A 22,021-nucleotide genomic window follows, 5' to 3' on the forward strand; every position below is an offset into this window, starting at 1 on the left:
AAAAAATGAATCCTGAGTTATATTGATATGTAGTAGTACGTAAAACTGTTCTTCGAACAGGAACATTCCCCTTTTCAGTTTTGGAACACTTCTTACAGGCTCCACAATGTCCTGTAGGATTTTGCCCTCCTCGTGTAATGTCATGAAATAAAGCTTTTTATGTATTTGTAGGACTGTATCTACCCTTTTGCACAACCTGTGTGGCCATGACAAATTTCTGACTTACTGGCATTTCAACTTTTCTCCAAAATTGTTGTTTTACCTATAAAAAGCACTGTGACTATTTCTTTTTTTCAAGTATATCCCTTTCTTTGCCAATTATTCAGCTCCACAAGTAGAAGTATAATGATATTAAGATTGTTTGCAATAGTATCTAGCTGAGTCTTTAAAACATATTAAAAAAATGAAATAATGTTCTAAAATATTTTACTTTTGCATTTTCAATTTTCGTAGATGAAGCCAGTGATATTGCCTCTGTTCAAGTCAGCTATATTTCTTCAAAAAGTTGTTCTATTGCTGATGACAGTTATGGGTGTCTAGCATCAAACATTCCTGCTTTGGAATTGATGGCTTTATATGTAGCAGCTGCCATGCATGATTATGATCATCCTGGTCGTACAAATGCTTTTCTAGTGGCTACAAATGCACCTCAGGTAAGAAATTCTTTAACCAGAAAATTATTTGTCTATATCTGAGATCAGAATAATGAAAATTCTTCTCTTCTGTGTCTCTACAACAGCATGTTTATGATCATTTTTGCAATTTAAGAAATGGGGAAAATAATTTGAATTTAACTTCTGCAATGTATTATTTCTTGATAAATTCTGATGTGTTTTGCATGTGTTGGTTGTGTAGCTGTAAAAAATAATTTTCAATTTACAAAATTGACAATAATAACATAAATCAATGCAGGTTAGAGTAAGATTATTTTATAGATAGCTGGCCCTAAGCCTTGTCTAAGAATCCAATTTATGGATATCTTACAATTTTTATTCCTCTGAAATCACAGCGGTGTCTGCAATTACCGTGCAAACATAGGTTCTTGTAGCAGTCCAATTCACTGCATCATCTAATCTCTATTTCATATTAGCCCTTTATGGTAAATAGCCATTACCTTTAAGGGAGGCTGAGTAAAATAAGAAGAAATCAGCAAGGTGTCCTTGTCTTTATCTCCCATATTCAACTTTATGGTGAAAACAGAGAGCAGAAAGAAAGGAAATGTTATGCTCTTCAGGATCTAAAAGGCTAAGAGGAAAGGTAAAAAAGAGTAGAGTTAGACAAAGTAGCAGACAGGAGAAAAAAAAAAAAGGTGGGACAAGGAAGAATTGGAAGGAAAAGTACTGAAGAAAAGATGCCTGAACTGCCTGGCAAAATATTTTTATTTAAAGGGTAGAATGCTATATGAGGAAGAAAATTTATGATGGATATTTGGATTTTTCTTAATAAATTAGAGAAAAAATACAGACATCAACAACAATAACAATTGTAAATGTGAAACCAATACAATTTATCAGTAGAGAGAGACACTAAAAGTGAAGTTTCCAGTCAATTTTCAACAATCTCTTACTGAAAAAAAATGCTTAGGTTGTAGGCAGTTATGGATTCCTGCTGAAAACTGTATACAAGGAAGAATAAACACAAACAATGCAGACGTTCATCTCCAATTTTTCAGTTCCTATTTAATCTGTATTCAGTTAATTATCTTCTAGGATATGTTGTATAAACATGGGAGTTGTGAGTAAAATTTTCTACTGTTTTAACATTTTAATTAACTCATTGGCAGTTAAACTGTATTCATCAGCATTAGACATAGCACATTAAAAACCATTATTTCATCCATAGTTCGTAAATGCCTTGGAGTTTTTTCTTTTATTTTAGACTGTGCTGGAACTAAGAGGAATTAAAAGCCAACACTTCGATCTGGTTTTTATTTTAGTGGGTTTTGCTTGTGTTTTTTTTTTTTGTTGGGTCTTTTTTTGTTTTTTTTCTTAAGTTTGTTTGTTTATATGTCAGTATATGTGCTTCTCTCATACTGCTCAGAGTGCCAATCTGCATTGGAAGTGGTTTGTGTACGTGTGCCTACAGTGTGCATGTATATATTACTAAACATCATTAAGGACTTTTAAGGAAAGAAAAAACTTTGCTAATTGTTTGGGGGTTTTTTTCCCCCCTCATCTGCCATTTCTGTTTAATGCTTAAAACTAGAAGGCAAAGCATTGTTTCCAACAGATGTTTGCAGTTTCTTTTTTAAAAAGTTAAGGTTTGTTTCTGACTAGCCATTAAGCTTCAGAATATTTAGTTACAAATTGAAATCCTTACTCAGTCATTTATGATTCTCTTTTTTTGGTTTTTCTCTCTTTTTATAGGCTGTTCTCTACAATGACAGATCAGTCTTAGAAAATCACCATGCTGCTTCTGCCTGGAATCTTTTCTTATCACGACCAGAATACAACTTTTTATCAAATCTAGATCATGTAGAATTCAAGCGTTTTCGTTTCTTAGTGATTGAAGCAATCCTTGCCACAGATCTCAAGAAGCATTTTGATTTCCTTGCAGAATTTAATGCCAAGGTATGTTATGTTATAGTGTCTGCACTGAGCTGGTCATGATATACTGATGTTAGTGTTGCTACTCAGTAGTTGTTGGTATTACTATACTGCATTTAAAGTTATGTTAATTAAAAAAAATGCAAATAGAGTGTTTCCTTTGTACAAACCAATTGTAGATTGTTTTGTATATTGCCTAGTAAGCCGAGCAGAGGTGACATAATGACCTACAGGAAAACTCGATCACATTTCACATTTCCATCTTCTGAAAGATAGTAAATCACCTTTTTTTACTCTGTAAGACAAAAAATTATATAAAAAAATTAATGCAAATATCTGTTGTGTAAACCCTGAAAAAAAAAAACATTAATGAATAGTTTTAACTTCATTTTTAAAAATGTGTGCGCTCAACCCAGGTCAATGATATCAACAGTCATGGTATAGAATGGAGCAATGAAAATGATCGCCTTCTGGCCTGTCAAATATGTATCAAACTGGCAGATATTAATGGCCCAGCAAAAGTAAGAGAGCTGCATCTGAAATGGACAGAAGGCATTGTTAATGAGTTTTATGAACAGGTAGGTGTTGAAAATGTGACTTACTCATTTTTTAATGTCAGGCAGATGCTAAATTCTTTACATTACCAAATGTATAACTGAATTAAACATTATTCCTTCTGTTAAATCTTCAGGTGAGGTATTTCCATCTTCTCTTTCTTGATACTGAAAAATTATTTTTATAGCTAGAATACTAACATAATCTTTTACTTCCTGACAAGTTAAAGCTTGAAAGCAAGCTCCCTGCCACTGTTGTCCCTTTTTCAGATACTATTTTCTTCTGTTTTTTTTGTTTTGGGTTTTGGTTTCTTTGCTTGTTTGTTTTCTTAGGATGATGCTGATAAACCAAAGTAACTTCTTCCACTTCAGAAAGTTAAGCTCACTGGAATGCTTCCAGGTCAAAGAAAATGTGTATAATCGACAAGACTGGAAATGTATATTCAGCTAACTATTCATACACAGAGAGAATTTATGTCAAAACTTTCAAAATTAAATATTAAAAATACTGTAACTAACAGTATTAAAATGCAGATTCAGTTTTTAAAGTGGAACTTCGATAAATAATTCTATCAAGATTAACAGTAAAAAGAGTCTGATAATTTGTTGCCTATTTTTACATTTACAACTTCTGAAAGCCCCCCAAATACATCCTGTGTTTCTGATCTGTTATTTTTCTATAGTCAGCTTTCTGAGGTGTTAACTATTTATGAGACAACAACCAAGGACTGAAAAATATTTTTCAAACTAGGAAGATAAAAGTAAACAACAAAATCACATGGGAGGTTTAAGCAATAGCAATAATAATCTGAAGTGCTTACACTTGCTGTAAGACCTTAGTATTGGAAGATGCACCTTTAGGAAAAAAAAATTTTGTAAAAAAATCAGTTTGACAGAAATGCTGAGATAAATTATTATAACTCAGAGTTCTGTTTGAGCAACTGTTCATTTTTTAGATCTCCAATTTATAAAATGGGAAAACAACCCAGAACCAAACCACTTTATTCTGAATGTTATGGTTCATTTCATTCTATGACTTTTGGGGTAAGCCATTTATCAGAATGTCTTACTCTAGCTGATTACCTTTCCATTTTCTCTGTTCATTAGCTCAGCAGCTGAATTCAGATCTCTGCCTACCCTGAAACCTTCCCGCAAAGGCAGAGGAATAGAAACTTCAATAGAACTACTTGTCCATCCATGCATAAGGGTATCTCGCAGCAAAGCTGAAGGAAGAATTGTGGGCTATGCAAGACTGAGCCATAATATGTCTTGATTTTAAATTAGTCAAATTACATTTTCAGGTGTTTAGTTTATACTGTTATTGCCTCTAGTAAAAAGATACCATCCATGTTATGTTTCCTTGGCTCCTTAAAACTAATATTTAGAATAAAAAATTAAGGAAATTTTGTGAGAAGTTATGATTTTTTTTTTCATTTATTTTTCAGGGTGATGAAGAAGCAAGTCTTGGATTGCCCATAAGTCCCTTCATGGATCGTTCTTCTCCACAGCTTGCTAAATTGCAAGAATCTTTCATCACTCATATAGTTGGCCCCCTTTGTAATTCCTATAATGCAGCTGGGTTGCTTCCAGGGCAGTGGGTTGATGAAGAGGAGGAGGATGCAGAAAGTACTGAAGAAGATGATGGAGCACAGCTAGAGAGTGATGATGAAGAAATGGAAGATGGTGTCATTTTAAGTAAGTTTCTGTATTTCAGTTGGTTCATATTGTTTTCATTTAATGGACTCAGACATAGCAATGATGGTTGAAATTGTGTAGTATGAATATTGCAGATTTTGCAATTATGCTGCTTCATAAATTTTATCCTTTTAATAAAATTTTTGTTAATACTAGGGGTCTTGCAGTTTGAAACAGGAACTTGTTGTTATCCCTTGCCATGTTGCTATTTAAATATTCTGAATACGTATCCATGTTTTTTGCTTAAGTTTACATCTCTCTAACAACATGACGTTGGGTTTGTATGTGTAAAATGGAATTGAACCTCTAATAATCAAATATGCTTATAATTCTACAGAATCTCAAAGAAAAAAAGGAAGACGAATATTTTGCCAGCTAATGCACCATCTTAGTGAAAATCACAAAATCTGGAAGAAAGTGATTGAAGAGGAGGAAAAAAATAAAGCTGAAGGAATTAAACTGCTGACTGAGATCTCATCTTTACCTCAAGCAGATGAAATTCAGGTTATTGAGGAAGCTGACGAAGAAGATGAGCGACAACTAGGAGAAGACAAGACATGCTAAGGAAACTTCAGTGGTGTCCAGTATGATGACAGCCTATTTCACTGTGCTGACTTTAGCCCAACACAGTTCACATAAAACTGAAAGGCCTTAATACTGTGAGAGGATTCTTTCTACTCTAGTGGAATCCCACTCCTATGCACTTTTGCCACACAGAGTATGAAACTTTATTCCAAGATTGAGTATTGTATACCCTGATGCAAAGTTCTTTATGCCTTAGTTGGTATAAAATATCCTGATATAATGCTGCCTTGCTGAATATGGAACTTTCCATGAGGTACCTGCAATTTTTAAAACATTCAGTGACCTAATTACCAAAGTGGCAAGAACTTTTGCTGAGAAAGAAATGTGGGATGAATCCTAGTATTGTCTTGAGTTGCTTATTTCATGTTGGTTTCGAACATGAATAAGAAAAAATCTGTGCCTATATGAAAAGTATATTACCGTTGCAGTGCAAGCCTGTTGTGGGGTGTCTACTTAGTGCAGTAGTGTGCTTAACGTAGTCATCTCAGATCAACTGTTCAAGGACTGTGACATAAATGCTGAATTCTGATATTTGTGGTTTAAAAAAAGAAGAAAAATCCAGGTGCATCTGTTTCTGATGCTTTTTATTATTGTGCATAATCTAATAATGTTTTATTTTTGCAGAAAATATTCAGGTTTGCAGTGGATGTTTATGATAATTCATTGAGTACAAGGCCATTATCATCTGTTCCCTTGCTGGTTTGTGGCAGAACATTAAAAACCTGTTCAACTACTTAAATTATTAAGGAATTTTATTCTTTTAGTCATAATACTACATTTTCTGCCCTTATTTAGGTTCCTGTTTAAAAACAAGTCAACCACATGACAGATTTTTATCAAAAATTTACCAATTTCCAGTATTATATTTTAAGGAAATAAGATCGTATTTCATTTATTCTTTGTATGTAAAACTTTAGAATAATTAAAGATTTAAAAAACAAACAAACAAAAAAGACATAAGCTACTGTTTCAAAATGGCTAGCTTACTGTAATGTGCCCCGCATATTTTCTCCCTTCACAGACATAGCTTATATTACCTTCAAGTTTGATGTATATCCTGAAATATACATATGGAAAGCAGAATGTGAAAACTCCATGTAAAGCCTAATAGTGAGATAAACATCATGGTACTATATTACATTTCAGATTGTTGAGTTTTTGAATAAGAAATTTGGAAATTCCACACAAATACTTTTTTAGGAGCACTACCATTGTAGGTTTAATTGGAAAATAAGGAGCATAAATTAGGCTACAGGTATTTTGGAAAGCCACAAATAAAGTTAGTTTTAAGAGTACATCTCTTAGTACTAAACACATATATGCTGTGCTGTTGAATAAAAACAACTGCACAGGTGCAAGTTGCTAAATGTATCTTAGCATATTTGTGTTTATGTTTACATCGGTTGACTTGAAAAAAAAAGGTAACATTCTTAAGACCACCTTGCATAATTTGTATTGCGGTATTTTACACAAACACGTTTTTATTCTGCTCTTTGATTGGCCATTTTAAATAACTGAAAGGAATTCTTTTTAATTTTCCACTAATAAGCTTTTTGTTGATCCATTTAGAAGACCACTGAGAAGTGCTTTTGCTATTTTGTATACTCAGTGCCAACCCCCCTTTGCTGGCATTACTACTATCACTGCATTTTTTGTAACACAAGCAGTGTTAAAACCAGATATTTCTGTCATTAATAAAATATTGCACTATTGAAGCTGGCACTTATTGATCATTCACTTGTGTTTTACATTTGTTGTTCATATGTTTTCCTAACAGATAATTTGAAGACAACAGAAATTATGCTTCTTTCAGCATGCTGTTCTCAGGACTTTGTGTTTAGCCTATGTGTTTGTACATAAAAAAAAATTACTTTAATACTGTTTAGTTACATTTTTGCTTTGACTGATAAAAAGGCACAAATGAGGTTGTCTAAAGTTACTGTTATATTATATAACAGTTTTCCATTTAGTTTCTTCTCTTGAAAAAATAATTATAAAAAACTAATATAAAGGAAGAATAAGCAAGTAACAACAACAAAAAAATCTTTCACCAAAGCATTGGCAGCATTTATATCTGATGACGACACTGCCAGCAACTTTCTTATCTCAGGTTTCCATTAAATTCTTACTGAAGCAATTTTTAGATTCAGAAACAAGTAACAAACCCCAATTTTTAAATAAACTATAATGCTAATAAATTTCCAAGTAGATATTTTCAAGTTACAATAGCTTGCTTCAAAGATATGTTTAATTATGAATGTATTAAAAATTCACCTTAAAATGTCTATTATTTATGTATACATTATTTGTGACGTTACTATATGAGCAAGGGTAGAAGAATGTACAAATGTCTTCAAAGGTTGGTTGAGGGCTTTTGCAGAAGTCCATATAGGTGTAGTTGGAAGTGTCTCAGTCTTTCAAAAACATTGATGGAGAGTCATTTGAATGTTGATTGAGCTGTTGTCAAGAATAATACATCTCCATATAGAGCACAGCAATTATTTTGGTATCAAGCCACTGAGAAATTGCCATCAATTTAAATCTGTGATCACATTTCAATTCACAGCTATCAAGTGATGCTAAGGAGCACAGAAAAGCACACAAAAGAACACTTGAAAACTACTTTCTAAAGTAACACTACCTTTTATTTTTTTCAAAGAAGCAGGCCAAATTAGGCTATGGTAGATATACTTTTTATGGATAATATTCTCAAGTTTCAGCAAAGTCTTCAGCCCCTTTCCTATCAAGAGTCTCCTGTCTCCTCATTGCCTTCTTTTACAATGCATGTTGGATTACTTGCTTCTGTGCATACAGTGCATACAGAACTAGGCTGCAAATGTTCCTACCACGACCCAAACTCCCTCCATGCCTCTGAAGCCCTCTGGGTGTGATGGTGGTACTAAACTAGTCAAAAAGTACTGCTTGTATCCTCTTCTTGTGAGTTCTTCCTTCATGAAAATGTTAGACAATGAGTCTAAGATCCAAAATGAAAGACTGGTGTAACATTATTTAAGGTAAGTCCAAATTAACAAAGTTTGCACAAGACCTGATTTGCTTTCTGCATAGAGCCATTTCTTCTCTGTACTTGCATTCAATTTTAGGCACAACCAGTGGCAGGTGAATCAACGAGAGGATTCAAGAGCTCACTTTTAGCTCTGGTGCTTCCTCCTGGGCAGGCATAGTTGAGGTCGGACTTCTGGTTCCTCTAAAAGCACACACAGAATTTGAGGTAATCCAGTGTGTGGCACTAACAGTTGTGGGGCAGTACTTTCCCTTTTGTCCAAATAACCTTTGAGAAGATGTGAGTGGTGCAGAACTGGAAGTGTCTCATGCTGATGAGTACGAGATAAGGAATCCCCAACTGTGAGACGGGTTTTAGAGTAAAGGAAGTGAATTAGCTTAGGTGATAAGAATTATGAAGAACAAGTAAGAATGGCATACACACACACATAAAAGATACATTCTTATTCAGAGGAGAACCTTGTTGTTTCAAGCTAGTTCTTCACAAGAATATAGGAACAGGATTGTAAGAATATTTTGGATTGGATATTTTATAAACTGGACTATTTGGATTGTTAGAAATTACAATAGAAGTGAAAATTTGTACTACTAATGATGATGCAATTAACATAAGTTGTGATGGAAGTTAAAGAAAATGGCTTTTTCTGTTGCCAATAAAGATTAGATGAGAGAAAATAAATATACTAAGTTGATTAAATGAGGTACAATGAGTATGATTAAGGCAGTATCTTATTTTGCATTTTTTCCCCCAGCTTTCTTCAGAACTGTTTTTCTGGACAACTTGCTTCTTCATGTCTGTGTTAAGGAAAATGAAGTAATTAATTGCTTTCCTTTTCTGCAAGGAAGAACTTTCCTTTCAATATATTCTGAAGCAAGCCTTAAACTTGCTCTAATAATCCCACTGCAGGTTCTCAGAGATGAAGCTGGCAGAAGAACACAACTGTTCAATAGTCCCTGCCTGATCTTAATTCAGTAGGGCATTAAGAAATTAGTACTTTTGTCTGCTGCTACATGAGAAATAATAATATCTTGTATTTCAGAGAAAACAAGAAAGAGCTTATAGACTTAAGCTGCTATAGGCTAAACGTTCCAGTGTGCTTGAGTTGCTACCCGGCAGTGACCCTCCTGGAATTGTGTACATCTCCCACTTCCTCATGAATCCAGCTAATTGCTCAGTTAAGAGTTATGTATCTATCTGCCTCAATGGTTTTCTTGTCTATTTCTTACTCTCATTTCTTTAAGACATTCTGGCTTAGACTTGTGCCACAGTTTAGCCTTGGCCCTGCTTGATTGGCAGCTAAAAAATGATCAGTTGGGCTCTTAATTCCCTTCCGACGCCCACCCGCACAGAAAGGGGAAAGGGAAATGAGAGGAAAAAGATTTGTGGGTTAGAAACTAAAACTACTTTAGTGAAATAATAATAATAATAATAATAATAATAATAATAATAATAATAATAATAATGTAGAAAATACTATTAATAAGAAACTAATAAAATATATACAAATATATGAAACCGCACCCGCACCCCTCAATGGCTATGACACCACAAATGCTGCAGAGCAGACACTGGGAAAAGGTCAGTGGCAGGAGGGAGCTGGACTCGGAACTGGATTCAGGAAGACATGGATCAGGGATCAGGGGCTAAAAGGCAGATGAAGTCCTCACTGGTTGTCAGCCATCAAAGAAGAGGGAGTGACCCTCAAGATCCCTCAGTTTTATACTGATATATACAGGATAGAATACTCTGTTGGTCAGTTGGGGGTCATCTGTCCACTGCTCCATGATGACGTGACTCTTTCCTACCTCTTTGACTTATGGCATTCCATCAGATTGAAGATGGCTTTGGTTTCTATAGGAGTAAGTATAAGCAGTGCATATACTTTTCTGCATACCAGTGCCTCTTGTTATCACCTCTAGACAGAAATACTTTCTGAAAGACATGCAGTTACCTTTCAGAAAATGAAGTTACTTAGACAAGACTTGCGTGAAGTTAGAAAACTGATTTGACTTTAGGTCAAGCCACAGCTTGCAATAGTACTTCTGGTTAGTCTGATTTCTGTAATACTTAAGAAAAATTAGAGTAACAAACAATTGCTTGTTCTGTTAATAATAGTATTAAGGTAGAGAAAGTGGTTCCAGTAAAGAAGCAGCTGTTTTCCTTTGGTACTGAGATTGAAACATCTGTCCGGAAACTGGCTGACTTTAAATGCTATCGTTGTGATGCAGTCAGGGTACTGAATAATGGATGCTTAATGTATTTAAGCTATTGACACTCTTTTGGTTCTATGTGACACTACAGACACCCTTTAAAAGGCACACAACACAATCAGAAATATTTGACTGGAAGATTTCTTTTAGGATGTGAACACGGTGAGTCATCCTTTGAGTTCTGTACTTCAAGAGATCACAGGTTATAGCAACTGGTGTCTGAGTATGATAGGTTCTAATAAGCAAACTGTGTTGCCTGGCAGAAGGTTAAATCTGTGAAATCTAAGTAGAGAGAGTAAAAATCTTAAACAGCGGAGAAACCTTCTGCCTTTTGGTTTATCTGTAAGGTTTCAGAAAAATAGAAATGTGTAACATTAAACCAACAGAGCCTCTAAATACAGTGAGAGAGTATAGTGTTTCAGATGACTCCTACCATTCACCTTGTAATTCGTCCATGTTCTAAATATCTTGCCAAAAAACAGGTGATGAGTCACTTATGACTCATTTCTCCAAATCAGCAGAACCCTTTGCACCTTGAATGAGATCAAAGTCTTTTCGTTTTACTTGCATATTAAAACAAAGATGAATGCTTAGCTTAAAATATAAGTATTACACCAATAATCGGAATATAAACTTGACATTACTTATAGAGCATGGGGAGCAAACTGCAGACTTTGCCACCTGTGCCAGTTAGATGTAAGCACTTACTACTATATGTGGTCATTCGAATGGACCTAGTATACCCCTCTTTCTTTTATCATGGCGTTCATCCTGCTAGAATTTATTAATCTCTGTGGTATTGCCAATTTATGTGACTCATATATTAACTAAGCTTTCTTTCAATCAGAAAAGTGAATGAAGAAGCCCTCCTATTTATCTTTGAGAATGTGTTTGTAATAATTTTGTTCTATTCATCATAAAGAAGGTATTACCAAAGTACTGTTTCTAATTTCAGATGTCACACCCCAGGAAAAATATCTGCGCATTAGACAGATTGCAGAATTCCAGTACAGACCAGTGAGACTTACCAGAAATATGGAAGACATGGCCTAAAGAAAAGGAGAATGACTAAATTACTACAAGAGATTTTCTTGAGTCTAGAGAAAATGAGACTTAGGTGAGATATTCTAAGGTTTTAAATAATTATTAAGGGTGCTTCAAGGAGCAAAGTAATCAGAATAATGTTTTCAGTGTTCATAGTGCTTAGGACAGGAAGTAGCAGCTTTTGGTTGGAAGAAGGAGGACTCAGGCTTGACACAGCTAATTGTCTAAGGATTGAGAGGGCTGTGGCTCACTGAAATGGATTCCCTTGGAGTACTACGGAAGTCTTTAGAAATGAAAAAAAAAAAAATCTGAAAAACAGCTTTCAGAAAAATATATTTCTGAGTCAGATGAGTGAACTGCATAACTTCCTAAGATCCTGTCTGGACCTATTTTTTACATACTAGGACTAGAGATGAGATCTGGTATGGAACACTTTAAATAAGAATAAGAAAATGTGCACAATGATAGAAAATAGCCAATACCATTCAAACAACAGGAACTGGATTTGTCAACTGTCAGTGAATATTAAAAGCTTTTAATTTACTGCTTATTTAAGTGGTAATGCATCTCCCACCAGAATTAGTTTCTTTTATGTGTTAAGGGAGAGTTCTAGAATCCTTTTGAAAAAACAGACAAGGTTTGAAGCTCAAACAGAGTTAAGATTCTTTCTTGTTGTCAGCTTAGGGAAATGCAGTAGCCAAAATATATTTTTTAAAAATATGATTGTCTAAAGGTAGTTTGCTAAAGCTTACATTTAAAACATAAACTATACAGTCCTCTCTAGATCTTAGGAAAGTGCATACTTAAGACACTGTGAGATCTTGGATGCATTTGAAGATGATGTAATTTCTATAATTATGAAGAAGATTCAGATTAAACAAGTGGGGATTTTCAGATAAATTTTAGCCACTAGCACTGAGTTTTATTGCAATCAACCACGAATTATTCTTACAGTCTCTTTTCAAATATATCTTTCATGATATTTATTATGACATGAAGAACTTGAATATTCTATAGACTATATCTACAATATCTGATGAAGTAAATGCAATATTAAGGTATATTGCCTTTGCATCTACACTGTGAGAGTTTAGATTGTACATTCTTTGAGAGACATACAGTATGTCTTTACACAATGTAAAATACAATGGAACAAGATCTGAAGGTGCCTTGAAGGGGTTTTAACAAGCAGCTTCCAAAAAAAGAGTGATTAAATTAACTTTCTAACCTGTATAGGCACAAGAAGAGGGTCCTAAGTACCCATGTTTTTCCTGGAAAAAATAGGCTTACAAAATTCTGCTGTGGTGTACGTTCACTAGCATTATAATTTTAGCTGAGCTTACTATGCAAGTTGAAGAGAACCAAAAGGGCACTTGGATTCCTTAAACAGGGATGCACTTAGAGAAAGAAAACTTAATTACCTGAGAATAACAAATTCTTTAAAATATTTCATCCATAGTGATTCTATTACTGGACTTTCATTTCTTATTGGTATAAAACCCTGCCTGGATTACCTGTATTTAGTGAAGAACCTAAACAACAGATGAACCCTCCTCCTTTATGGGTCTAGGACAACTCTCCATGGACAAATCTGTGTGGAAACTCCTAATCCTCCCCACGGAGAGTTGTCCCTTTCTGTCCTTTATTCCCTTGTTTTAGTGAGGGTATAAGAGCTTCCACGGGGCCATGTTGTCTAGAGGCTAACAGTGGGACTAATGCGCTAAGCGTCCTAACAAATTAACTGTAACATAAAAAGCTCATCTTCTTTTTTTTTATATGTAATATTTTTTTCATGCTTCTGGTAAGTCACAGCTTATAACATTTAAAAATATTTCTTTTGAGAGTTTTAGTATAAGCATACAAAAGGAAGTCAGCATTTGAAAACAGCAAGGAAATAAATAGTAAGTTTATTCTGTTTTGTGGTATATTACTATAGGCTGGTATATAGCACTTGTAAAATTTTGGGCAAGCAGCCATCTTCTGCAGTAATAGTAAGCGATTGCATTACATTGCACATTCCTGATATGCTCCATTATTTTAATGGATTAAATCTATTTGGAATGTTACTTGTGCAGAAGAATGTAACAAATGTAATGTCTCCTGAAGTCTGGCAGTCTTCCTAAGAAATGATCTTTCTGAGTATGGGGTTCTGCCTAATTCTAATCACACCAACATCGAGACAGTTGACAGCCTTTAAAAATATCTAGAGGGATAATCTAAAAATGGAAGAATCTGCTGATCCTCAAATTGTATTGTATGAAAGGACAGAATAAAGCATAATATTTCCAGAACACAAGTTTAATTTTATCTTGATTAGACAAAGGGTTTGAATTATAAGGCCTAATGCCAAAAAAACACCTCAGACATCTGGCTGCTATAAAACGCATGTCTATACCTTCACAGACGAATCTGTGAGAGAGTACCTTTCACACTCTTACTGAATAGTCCACCATACTTGGCTGCGTTACCTTGTATTTTCATCATTCCATCTACCTCACCCAAAGATAAATTCTGATCTGGCAATTTCACCATCATGATTTTTTTTCCTGTTTATCCTTAATCCTTATATTTTCTGATTCAATGCATTGTTGTAAAAGATGCTTATTTTTACCCTTTTTTCAAAGTGATTAAACTATCTTTTATTGTGTTCTCTCTGAACTTGCTATTATTCAGGTGAATGTGCTATCTTAACAACAACATAATCTGCCTCCTCTGCTCACTGGTGCTTGTACAAACCATTAGGCTCAATTCAAGCTAATAAAAATGCAGATTAATAGTTCATTTTCTCTGTTTGGACAGCCTGAATCAGAATTTGATTTAGGATCTAATTGTGTAGCAGAATAACATACTAAATCAAGAAAAGACCTACTTGCTATGTGAGCTCAGGCTCCTTTAACTAGCAGAGGTTGGGAATTCAGAGAACAGTAAATTTTATAAGCTGATGATTGAGACAGAAGGGACTACTGTAGCCTTAAGTAGCTTACTTCTAATTATGAAGACAGTCCAAATTAGAAGGAGAGCACAGGAGAAAGGTCCAATAACTGGTTTTAAAATGTCTGTAACAATCCAGGAATGAGCATCTTTACTGTTAGTTATAGACCTGATTCTTCATCTAAAGCTATTCAAAGTATTCATCTGCTTCTTACTTTGAAGATATTTCACCTTGACTTATATATATATATATATATTCTTGTCTACTTTCTAAAGAGATCTCTTATCAACATTTTCTTCTCTGTTTAGATAGCTGTAGACTGTAATCAAGTGACTTAAATGTGTGTTTGGTAAACCAAGGAAAAGGATTGTCCTCAGTGGATCACTAGCCAGTATGTTCTACAGTACATTTCTGTGGTGTTTATTCTGGAGACATGATTGAGCCTCCTACTTACCCCAAAATTTTCTAACAGTGCCAGTGTGTCACCAAGTCTGAAATAATAAATCATTCTGAAATGAAAGCTTATTATCTTGGACATGGTGCTATCCTGACATGATCACATGCTATTTGGTCAGGTTGTAAATCAGTAAAGTACCCTGCAGCAATCCAGAATATATAGCATAAATGTATTAGTAATTTTTACAGCTTTATAGGAACAATACCAATTTCTTGAAATGGTCCTTCAGTTAGAGACAGCAGAACAGGACACAATATTCAAGGAATGCTTGTGCCACCACCAAATACATATATATCTTCTGCATCCTCACTGAATATTCTATCAACACAAGATCTTTTGGCTGCACAGTTAAAGTTCATTTTAACTAACAATTCATTATGAATCCCTGGCTCTTTTAGAATTACAGCTTTTCAATATAGACTTCCCTTATCCCATGCCTGTTTTCTGTGTCATAGGCTCATAGACATCTGGATTTGTATTTGGACATGTCCAAAAAGGCCAGAGTCCAGAAGGAAAGACCTTCCTTCTATTGATATTGGATCTGGCCCACAGGGGTCAAAAACATACTCCGTGAAATGAATAGATTGTAACCTGAGTGTATGAAATGAACATAAATCAACTGGATTCTTTTCAGGATTACAATTTTATAACTTCTGCCACATCACTAGGAAATAGTGTGATCTTGTTCTTGAAACTTATCTGCACAACAATGATGCTTAAGGAGGGATCACCAGAACAAACGCAGAAAGATCCATGGCTTTATCCCAAGCTCTGGTTGCATCTAGTGATGGGCAAAGAATTCTTGGAGAGAGATGCTGAATACCACAGAACAGAGAGTGTGCTAAACTCCTGCAGCGTAAAGTCAATGCCCCTCAGATCACCCTGTGCGGTACTGTGATACTGTTTATCAACACCACCTACATTATGGAGGCAGAATTATCCTCCTGCTTGGAGTATGCTGAAGTTTCCTTTGCAAGAAAACCTGGTGTAGGGGAAAGGGAGACGTGCACATCTGTTCAGTAGTTTTAGATTCAGCAAATATACTTGTAAGCAGGAAGAAGAAAGGGCAATGAGTCCAAAAGCACGCTTAATGGTTGTTAAGAGTATGTTGGATTAATAAGCAGAGAAACTGCATTAGTTTGATGGCTGCTACGCAGCAGGTACAATTGGGCTTCTCTTTCTTTGCAGTCTAATCTGTGCAATTCTGCAAGAGCCTGTACATCTGTAAAGCCAACACAAATATCTCACTTTGGACACTACTAGGAGCTGATCTGATATCCTACCTGGACTGTTTGCTTCAGTAACCCTTGTTGAACATGATCTGCAAAGAACTGAGCTCACCTTACACATCTTTATGCAATATCACCTACCTTCTCTTTGGCATGCCGAGTAACTTTGGAGGTCTAGACCAGCCAGTAACAGAACATTTTGAATGGCATGTCTGTTCTCTCAACATACAGAGAAACTACACAGGGAAAGAGATTTCTCTCCCTCTGACAGCTATCCTCAACAAAACACCTGAACATTTACCAGCAGTTGTCCAGCCACCCACAGGCGAAAGATGGCATTGCCATGGATCTCCAGGGCTATTTCAGCAAGGTCCCTCAGCTAATGCCAGACCATGGTCCCACACAAGCTAAATTATTCTAGGTCTACAGACAGCATATTCACTTTATTCTCTTTAAAGGTGTCTAGGCACCTGGGCACCTCATTTCCCTTTACCTGCTGCACAGTGGCATACCCCCAGAGGAGAAAGAACCATTGGTTCTGCCCAATGAAAAAGCAATTTTCCTTGCAGGTTCAGTTCAGTTTCCTGCAGTGATACTCAAACCATGGACAAGGGAGATCACATCTTCCAGGCATATTTTAGCTTGCAAGCCACTATTTGCAAGCTAAAATCTTAAAAGTGGCAAGTTTCGCTCCTTTTCAACCCTGATTCTGTACAGAATTAAAAATTACCGCAGTTTTATGATACACTCTGTTTAAGGATGAGAGCAACAGGCTCTTTTAAATTCCAGTCTGCTGGAATTTAAAATTTAAATTTTGGCTGCTACAGATACAGTGATTTCTGGACTTAGTCTGAAACATTTTGACAACTCAATCCAGAAATGACATCAAAAGAACTCTAGTTATTTTTCCAGATAAACCACTCATGCATAATAATGACTTGTAAGTAATTGCACAAATTGGGACAGGTTACCTTTTTGCTTTTAGTCTACTCTTTTCTTCCCTACTTATAATTTTTCCATTTATTCAACTTTCTTTTATTTTCCATATGACATGACCAGTTCTCTGGACAGTTCTTAGCTCCCAGTTAAAGCATGGTATATGATACACATCACCTGTAATATTCTTCTTTTCCTATTTCTATTTCCTATCATTCCCATATTAAGAGATGTTTAGATCAAAGACATGATTGTTCGCTGGAAAAAAGATGTAGCTGGCATACAGTCTCAGCTGAATTACTCCTAGTAAGTACTGGCAATAACAAAAAAGGCATTATTATGATTCTCTGGGTCTTTCACAACATATTCTGGATATGTATAAAGAATATACAACAATAAATTCTATTTAATTTCAGAGAAGCAGTAATGTTTCTTAAACTTTTATAAAATCTCTGTACAGTAAATATCTGAAAGCATAAATTAATGAACTTTCTTGCATTTGTTAGGTTCGCACGGGGCTTATGTTCACCAGTATCACGGAAACATGTTGACGTTTAGGAATTTAAGTCTTAAGAGTAAGATTTTCTTAGGCATTCTTTCAGTGCCACATATGACATGCTTGTAGGTTTCCCTTTTCATTTTCTGGGGATGCTGGAATGGCCAAACCCCCCCAGACCTGATCTTATTTTAGAAAGGAGGATTTAAAATACTATGATGATACAGACTGAAGCTCTTGCGTCACTGTTAAGAAGGGGATCTCCTGGTACACAGCAAAATGCATTACCCTGGGTCTGAACTTAAGCCTAGGAGATAGAGGAATAGACTGTGAGAAACAGGGCAGAAAGCGCCCATCTTCATGGTACAGAAATGGCACAAAACAGCAAAGGCAGGGAAGCTGTTGTAGAGTTTCTGGTTTAAGGCAAATACACAAACCAGAGCCAACACAGAGTAAACAAATGTAGGTGAAATATACAGTTGCTCACAAATTTCCTACTGCTATTACACTGCAGTTGGCTCTGGAGAACTTTGAATGGGATATGGTAAACTAATTCAATGGTGAGTTGGCTATATTCTCCTCCAAATAACAGAATTTCTGTGATTATATGCAGAAAAGACAACTAGTTATTGCTCAAGGAAAAATTAAAATAATTAATATAAATACAAAATCTAGTTATAGTCCTAAAATTCCTGTTCTTTAGGAGAGGCTGCTGAGCCTAGTCTGCACTTACAAATACTGAGCAAGACTGAAAAATAGCCCAAAGACCGCTGCAATAATCTCACAGGAAGGGAAAAAAGCTGAAGTGGATTTTTTTCCTGGACAAACTAGATAACAGAATGATTCAAAACTGTACAGGGGCTGAGAACAGCAAAGGCAGGCTTAATATGCATTTTTAGCTACCTTTACAGCAAAGAGCTCTTCACAAAAATGAGAAGACTATAAATACTGGAGGGAATAAAACAGGTAAATGGTGAAACCAAGAGCACAATAGACAGAAGCGGAGAGGTTACAACTTAAATGTCAAGAAATCTTTCCATCAGTATCTGGGCACATTGTTTTAATCAAAAACAATTAGGGCATTAAAAGTCACATAGCAAAAACTTCTGCAAATGTGAAAAATCTTACCTCAACACATTAGTTACCGTCTTTTTTCATCCTCAAATCCTACAACCAGGAAAAGATACACTGGTTAATATGTCAACCTTTAATCCCAAAGCAATGTTAAACAGCAGCCAGCTATGCTAGGTATTTCAGCTGTACAGCTCAACAGGAGAGTCTGAACATCTGGCTGGCTACTGATCATCTACTACTTACTAACCCATCTTGATACAACGCAGAAATTCCAGGGGACTGGAAAAACCTATTATTATTATTTCAAATTTTTAGGTTGGATCATTAGGATAATTCTAAGAAGTTGGGAGAAACAATTAAAAAGTTGATACAGAATGAAGCATGTTAATATAACTATTACTAATATAGATTTACACAAAAGACAGTTTGTCAAATGTACTTGATTGCTTAAACGAGACCATAAGTTGGCAGATAATGGTAGAAGTCTGGATTGAAATTCTGAGGTTTTTATAAGGTGTTTTGATTTAGGAACCAGAATGACATATAATCAATACAGTTCTCATTAAACAGATTAAAGGCTAGCCAGGAGTTAGAACTCAAAATACCTCAGCAGAAGGGAATCATCACTGGACAGCTGCATTTTAAGTGTAGCCCCCGCAAGAACCAGTTCTTGATTTTTTTAATCCTCCCTTCACTTCAATTAGGATTATTTGAATCATGTTTTAACCAAAGGATATCCTAGAGGTCTTGCAACCCATAAGGCAAGCCTAGACTCTGTCTGTCTGATCTAAGACCACAGTGTGGGATATAGGAAGAATTGTGAGTCCAGAACTGTAGCACTGAACTATTCTGTTCAGTATTGCTTCATACTGAGGGCACCTAAATTCAGTAGATTCCACAACTTCTTACTTCAGCATTTCACAAGCACCCAACATGTACTTATCAGGTATCCAGAAAAGCCTCAATTTTGACTCCTAAACCCCACTGTTTGCCAGTATCTTATGAGTGGTTTAGTTGCTGCTTTCATGGTGTGCCAAATGGACAGCAATCGGGCTTACCTCCTTCCTCTTTCTGAAGAGGAATCTTCTCTACCGAAAAATGGTTACTCAGCAAGAGGAGTAGCCTGCCCATCCTCTTCAGAGCACCAGAAATATGTGTTTGAGATGTTGTCTGTGGGACACGTGGGTCTGACTATCTTCAGACAGAGAAAATAATTTAATCTGGCCCTGCTGCATCTTATATCAATAGGCTATTATATATATGGACAGATATCAGCTCTGTTTGATCCTTCTCTTTCACTATTTCAGAAGAAAGCAAGTACTTCTCTCAGTAAAAGCCGAAAACACCAGGTCAGCAGAAAACCACCAATCCCTGCCTTTGAACATCCCTGCAGCTACAAGTTGAAGAATAAACTGTATAAAGAACAAGGTCTAACATTCAGCCCTGTCCTTAAATAGCCGCTGGCTCAGTGTGTTTTGTTCTGAACCCTGTTCCAAGGCCCCACTTCTCCCTACATGCTGGGGACTGAACACACCACATAGAGTGTTAGGTTCTGCTATAGGGCTGTCAAGAACAAAAAAAATGATCTTAGCAGAAGTCAAGGGTAGCTGTTCTGCCTAAAACGTGTGCTTAAAATCCATTCAAAATCTGTTTCTCCCCAACCCATTCCATTCTCCTCCCCAAGGACGTCTCAACTCTAGTAAGACACAAGCAGCTTATATTCTTGACTTGTAATATAGCTACGTGTGACTCTGGTAGCACAAACACTGTTTTTTCCAGGCTACTTAGGCAGAGATTAATCATTAAATAATGTTTGAAGGCGATGGAGAAGATATGTCTGGAAATGCCATAAACTGGCAAAAAAAGATTCCTGTGATTGTCAGCAATACTGCAATAACAGAATACTTTGTACTAAATGAAAAGTAAGCCATGAAAGATGTGATTTCATAAGTGAATTCATAGTCATCTGATTGTGATCAACAGGGCAGGCAAGGCAAGAAAAAGGAAGGATTAAAATGCTTTAATAGACGATTTGCTTGTCAAGGCTGGAAAAAATAGTTTATTCTGAGTTGCAGAAATTTAAATGGATACCTTTAAAACCTTTCCAGCTATGTAAATTTAATGGAGAATTATAAAGAACAGCTCAGCTGGAATAATGTAAATGAGATTTCCATAGATGAATCAGAGTACAAAAACTTTCAGTCACGTTCTCCATACTTATACAAATAACCCCCAAAAGTAAAACGGTTTACTAAGTAATTAAATATTTAAAACCTGAATCAGAAGTTAGATTCAAAACAGACTTCTGGAGTGAAAACATCAAGTTTAAACACATGATATGTTTCACAACTTTGGTTGAGTAAAAAGAAACTATTAACTTGTGCACAAATAATCGGAATTTGTTCGCAAGTCCTTTAAAGTTTTAGTTCTTCTGATATGAACACCTTTAGAAATAGAAGGTAAAGTGGATCCTCAGCTGCATCTTGGAATATTGTGCTCAACTTGACAATCTAGACTCTTCTCTTCAACGCCTTTCTGCACAGATGAGGTACGGCTGTGGTTGTAATGTCATGCCTAATCTTGGTTTGAGATCTGGAATCACACCATGAGGAAAACACAGGTGGAATCGTTGTAGTAATGAAGTGAAAAACAAAAACATTTCCATTCGCGCTAGTTGTTCTCCAAGACAATGTCTTCTTCCTGTATTGAAAAGAAGATTTTGAAAAGACTTAAAATGTTTTCAATTAAACTTTCACTCTTCTTATGAATACAAATGGTCATTTCTGTGTTCTAAGAGGAGCTGTATGAACTCAGTGGCAGTATTCTGTACGAGAAGATAGGCAATAAGGTACAACAAGAAATGGATTTTAGAGAATTTGTTCTTTTTACTACGCGAATACCACGGTAACTAATACCCTCGCATTTCTTTAGATAAGCTATTAGCTACTTTGTCTTGTCTTGAAGTACCATCTAGACAAAAGATGTTTTAAAAAAATGATAGTGTGACTTTCAGCCTTTGTTCCTACTATTTTCTTAATTACATGTACTGCCAGTCATTATTACCTGGCAATTATTATAACTTGGCAAGTAGAAAGATACAAAATAGGTTGGGATAATGACTTTAAATACGACTTCCCATTCCATGTATGACTAGTTCCAGGGAGTAAATGTGGTTGTGGATGACGCAGATGAATGGATAACAATATCTGGAACTGGTAAGGTCAAACAGGCAAAAAGAAAT

General features: G+C 35.6%; 2 protein-coding genes across 6 annotated transcripts in view; one reads left to right on the forward strand and one right to left on the reverse strand.

The window, feature by feature from the left end:
• PDE3B (phosphodiesterase 3B) overlaps positions 1-9,091 on the forward strand; it is a 90,249-nt gene extending 81,158 nt beyond the window's left edge. Inside the window, exons 12-16 of one of the 3 annotated variants that reach the window (XM_054067715.1) lie at positions 454-653; positions 2,367-2,570; positions 2,963-3,124; positions 4,546-4,795; positions 5,133-9,091. In XM_054067715.1, the coding sequence (XP_053923690.1) occupies positions 454-653; positions 2,367-2,570; positions 2,963-3,124; positions 4,546-4,795; positions 5,133-5,359 (1,043 nt within the window). In that variant the 3' untranslated portion in view covers positions 5,360-9,091. The remainder of the gene's footprint in view (positions 1-453; positions 654-2,366; positions 2,571-2,962; positions 3,125-4,545; positions 4,796-5,132) is intronic. The other 2 variants (XM_054067714.1, XM_009571907.2) reach the window with 2 other exon arrangements.
• Positions 1-22,021, reverse strand: part of LOC104068952 (vitamin D 25-hydroxylase) — a 30,312-nt gene that overhangs the window by 141 nt on the left and 8,150 nt on the right. The window contains exons 5-6 of one of the 3 annotated variants that reach the window (XM_009571908.2): positions 18,835-21,480; positions 2,778-2,841 (exon numbers count right to left, since the gene is read on the reverse strand). In XM_009571908.2, coding sequence (XP_009570203.2) covers positions 21,305-21,480 — 176 coding nt within the window. In that variant the 3' untranslated portion in view covers positions 2,778-2,841; positions 18,835-21,304. Of the gene's footprint in view, positions 1-2,777; positions 2,842-18,834; positions 21,481-22,021 lie in introns of those variants that run through there. The other 2 variants (XM_054067716.1, XM_054067717.1) reach the window with 2 other exon arrangements.

This window comes from Cuculus canorus, chromosome 5, assembly GCF_017976375.1.
Source record: "Cuculus canorus isolate bCucCan1 chromosome 5, bCucCan1.pri, whole genome shotgun sequence".
In the NCBI taxonomy this organism is placed as follows: domain Eukaryota; kingdom Metazoa; phylum Chordata; class Aves; order Cuculiformes; family Cuculidae; genus Cuculus; species Cuculus canorus.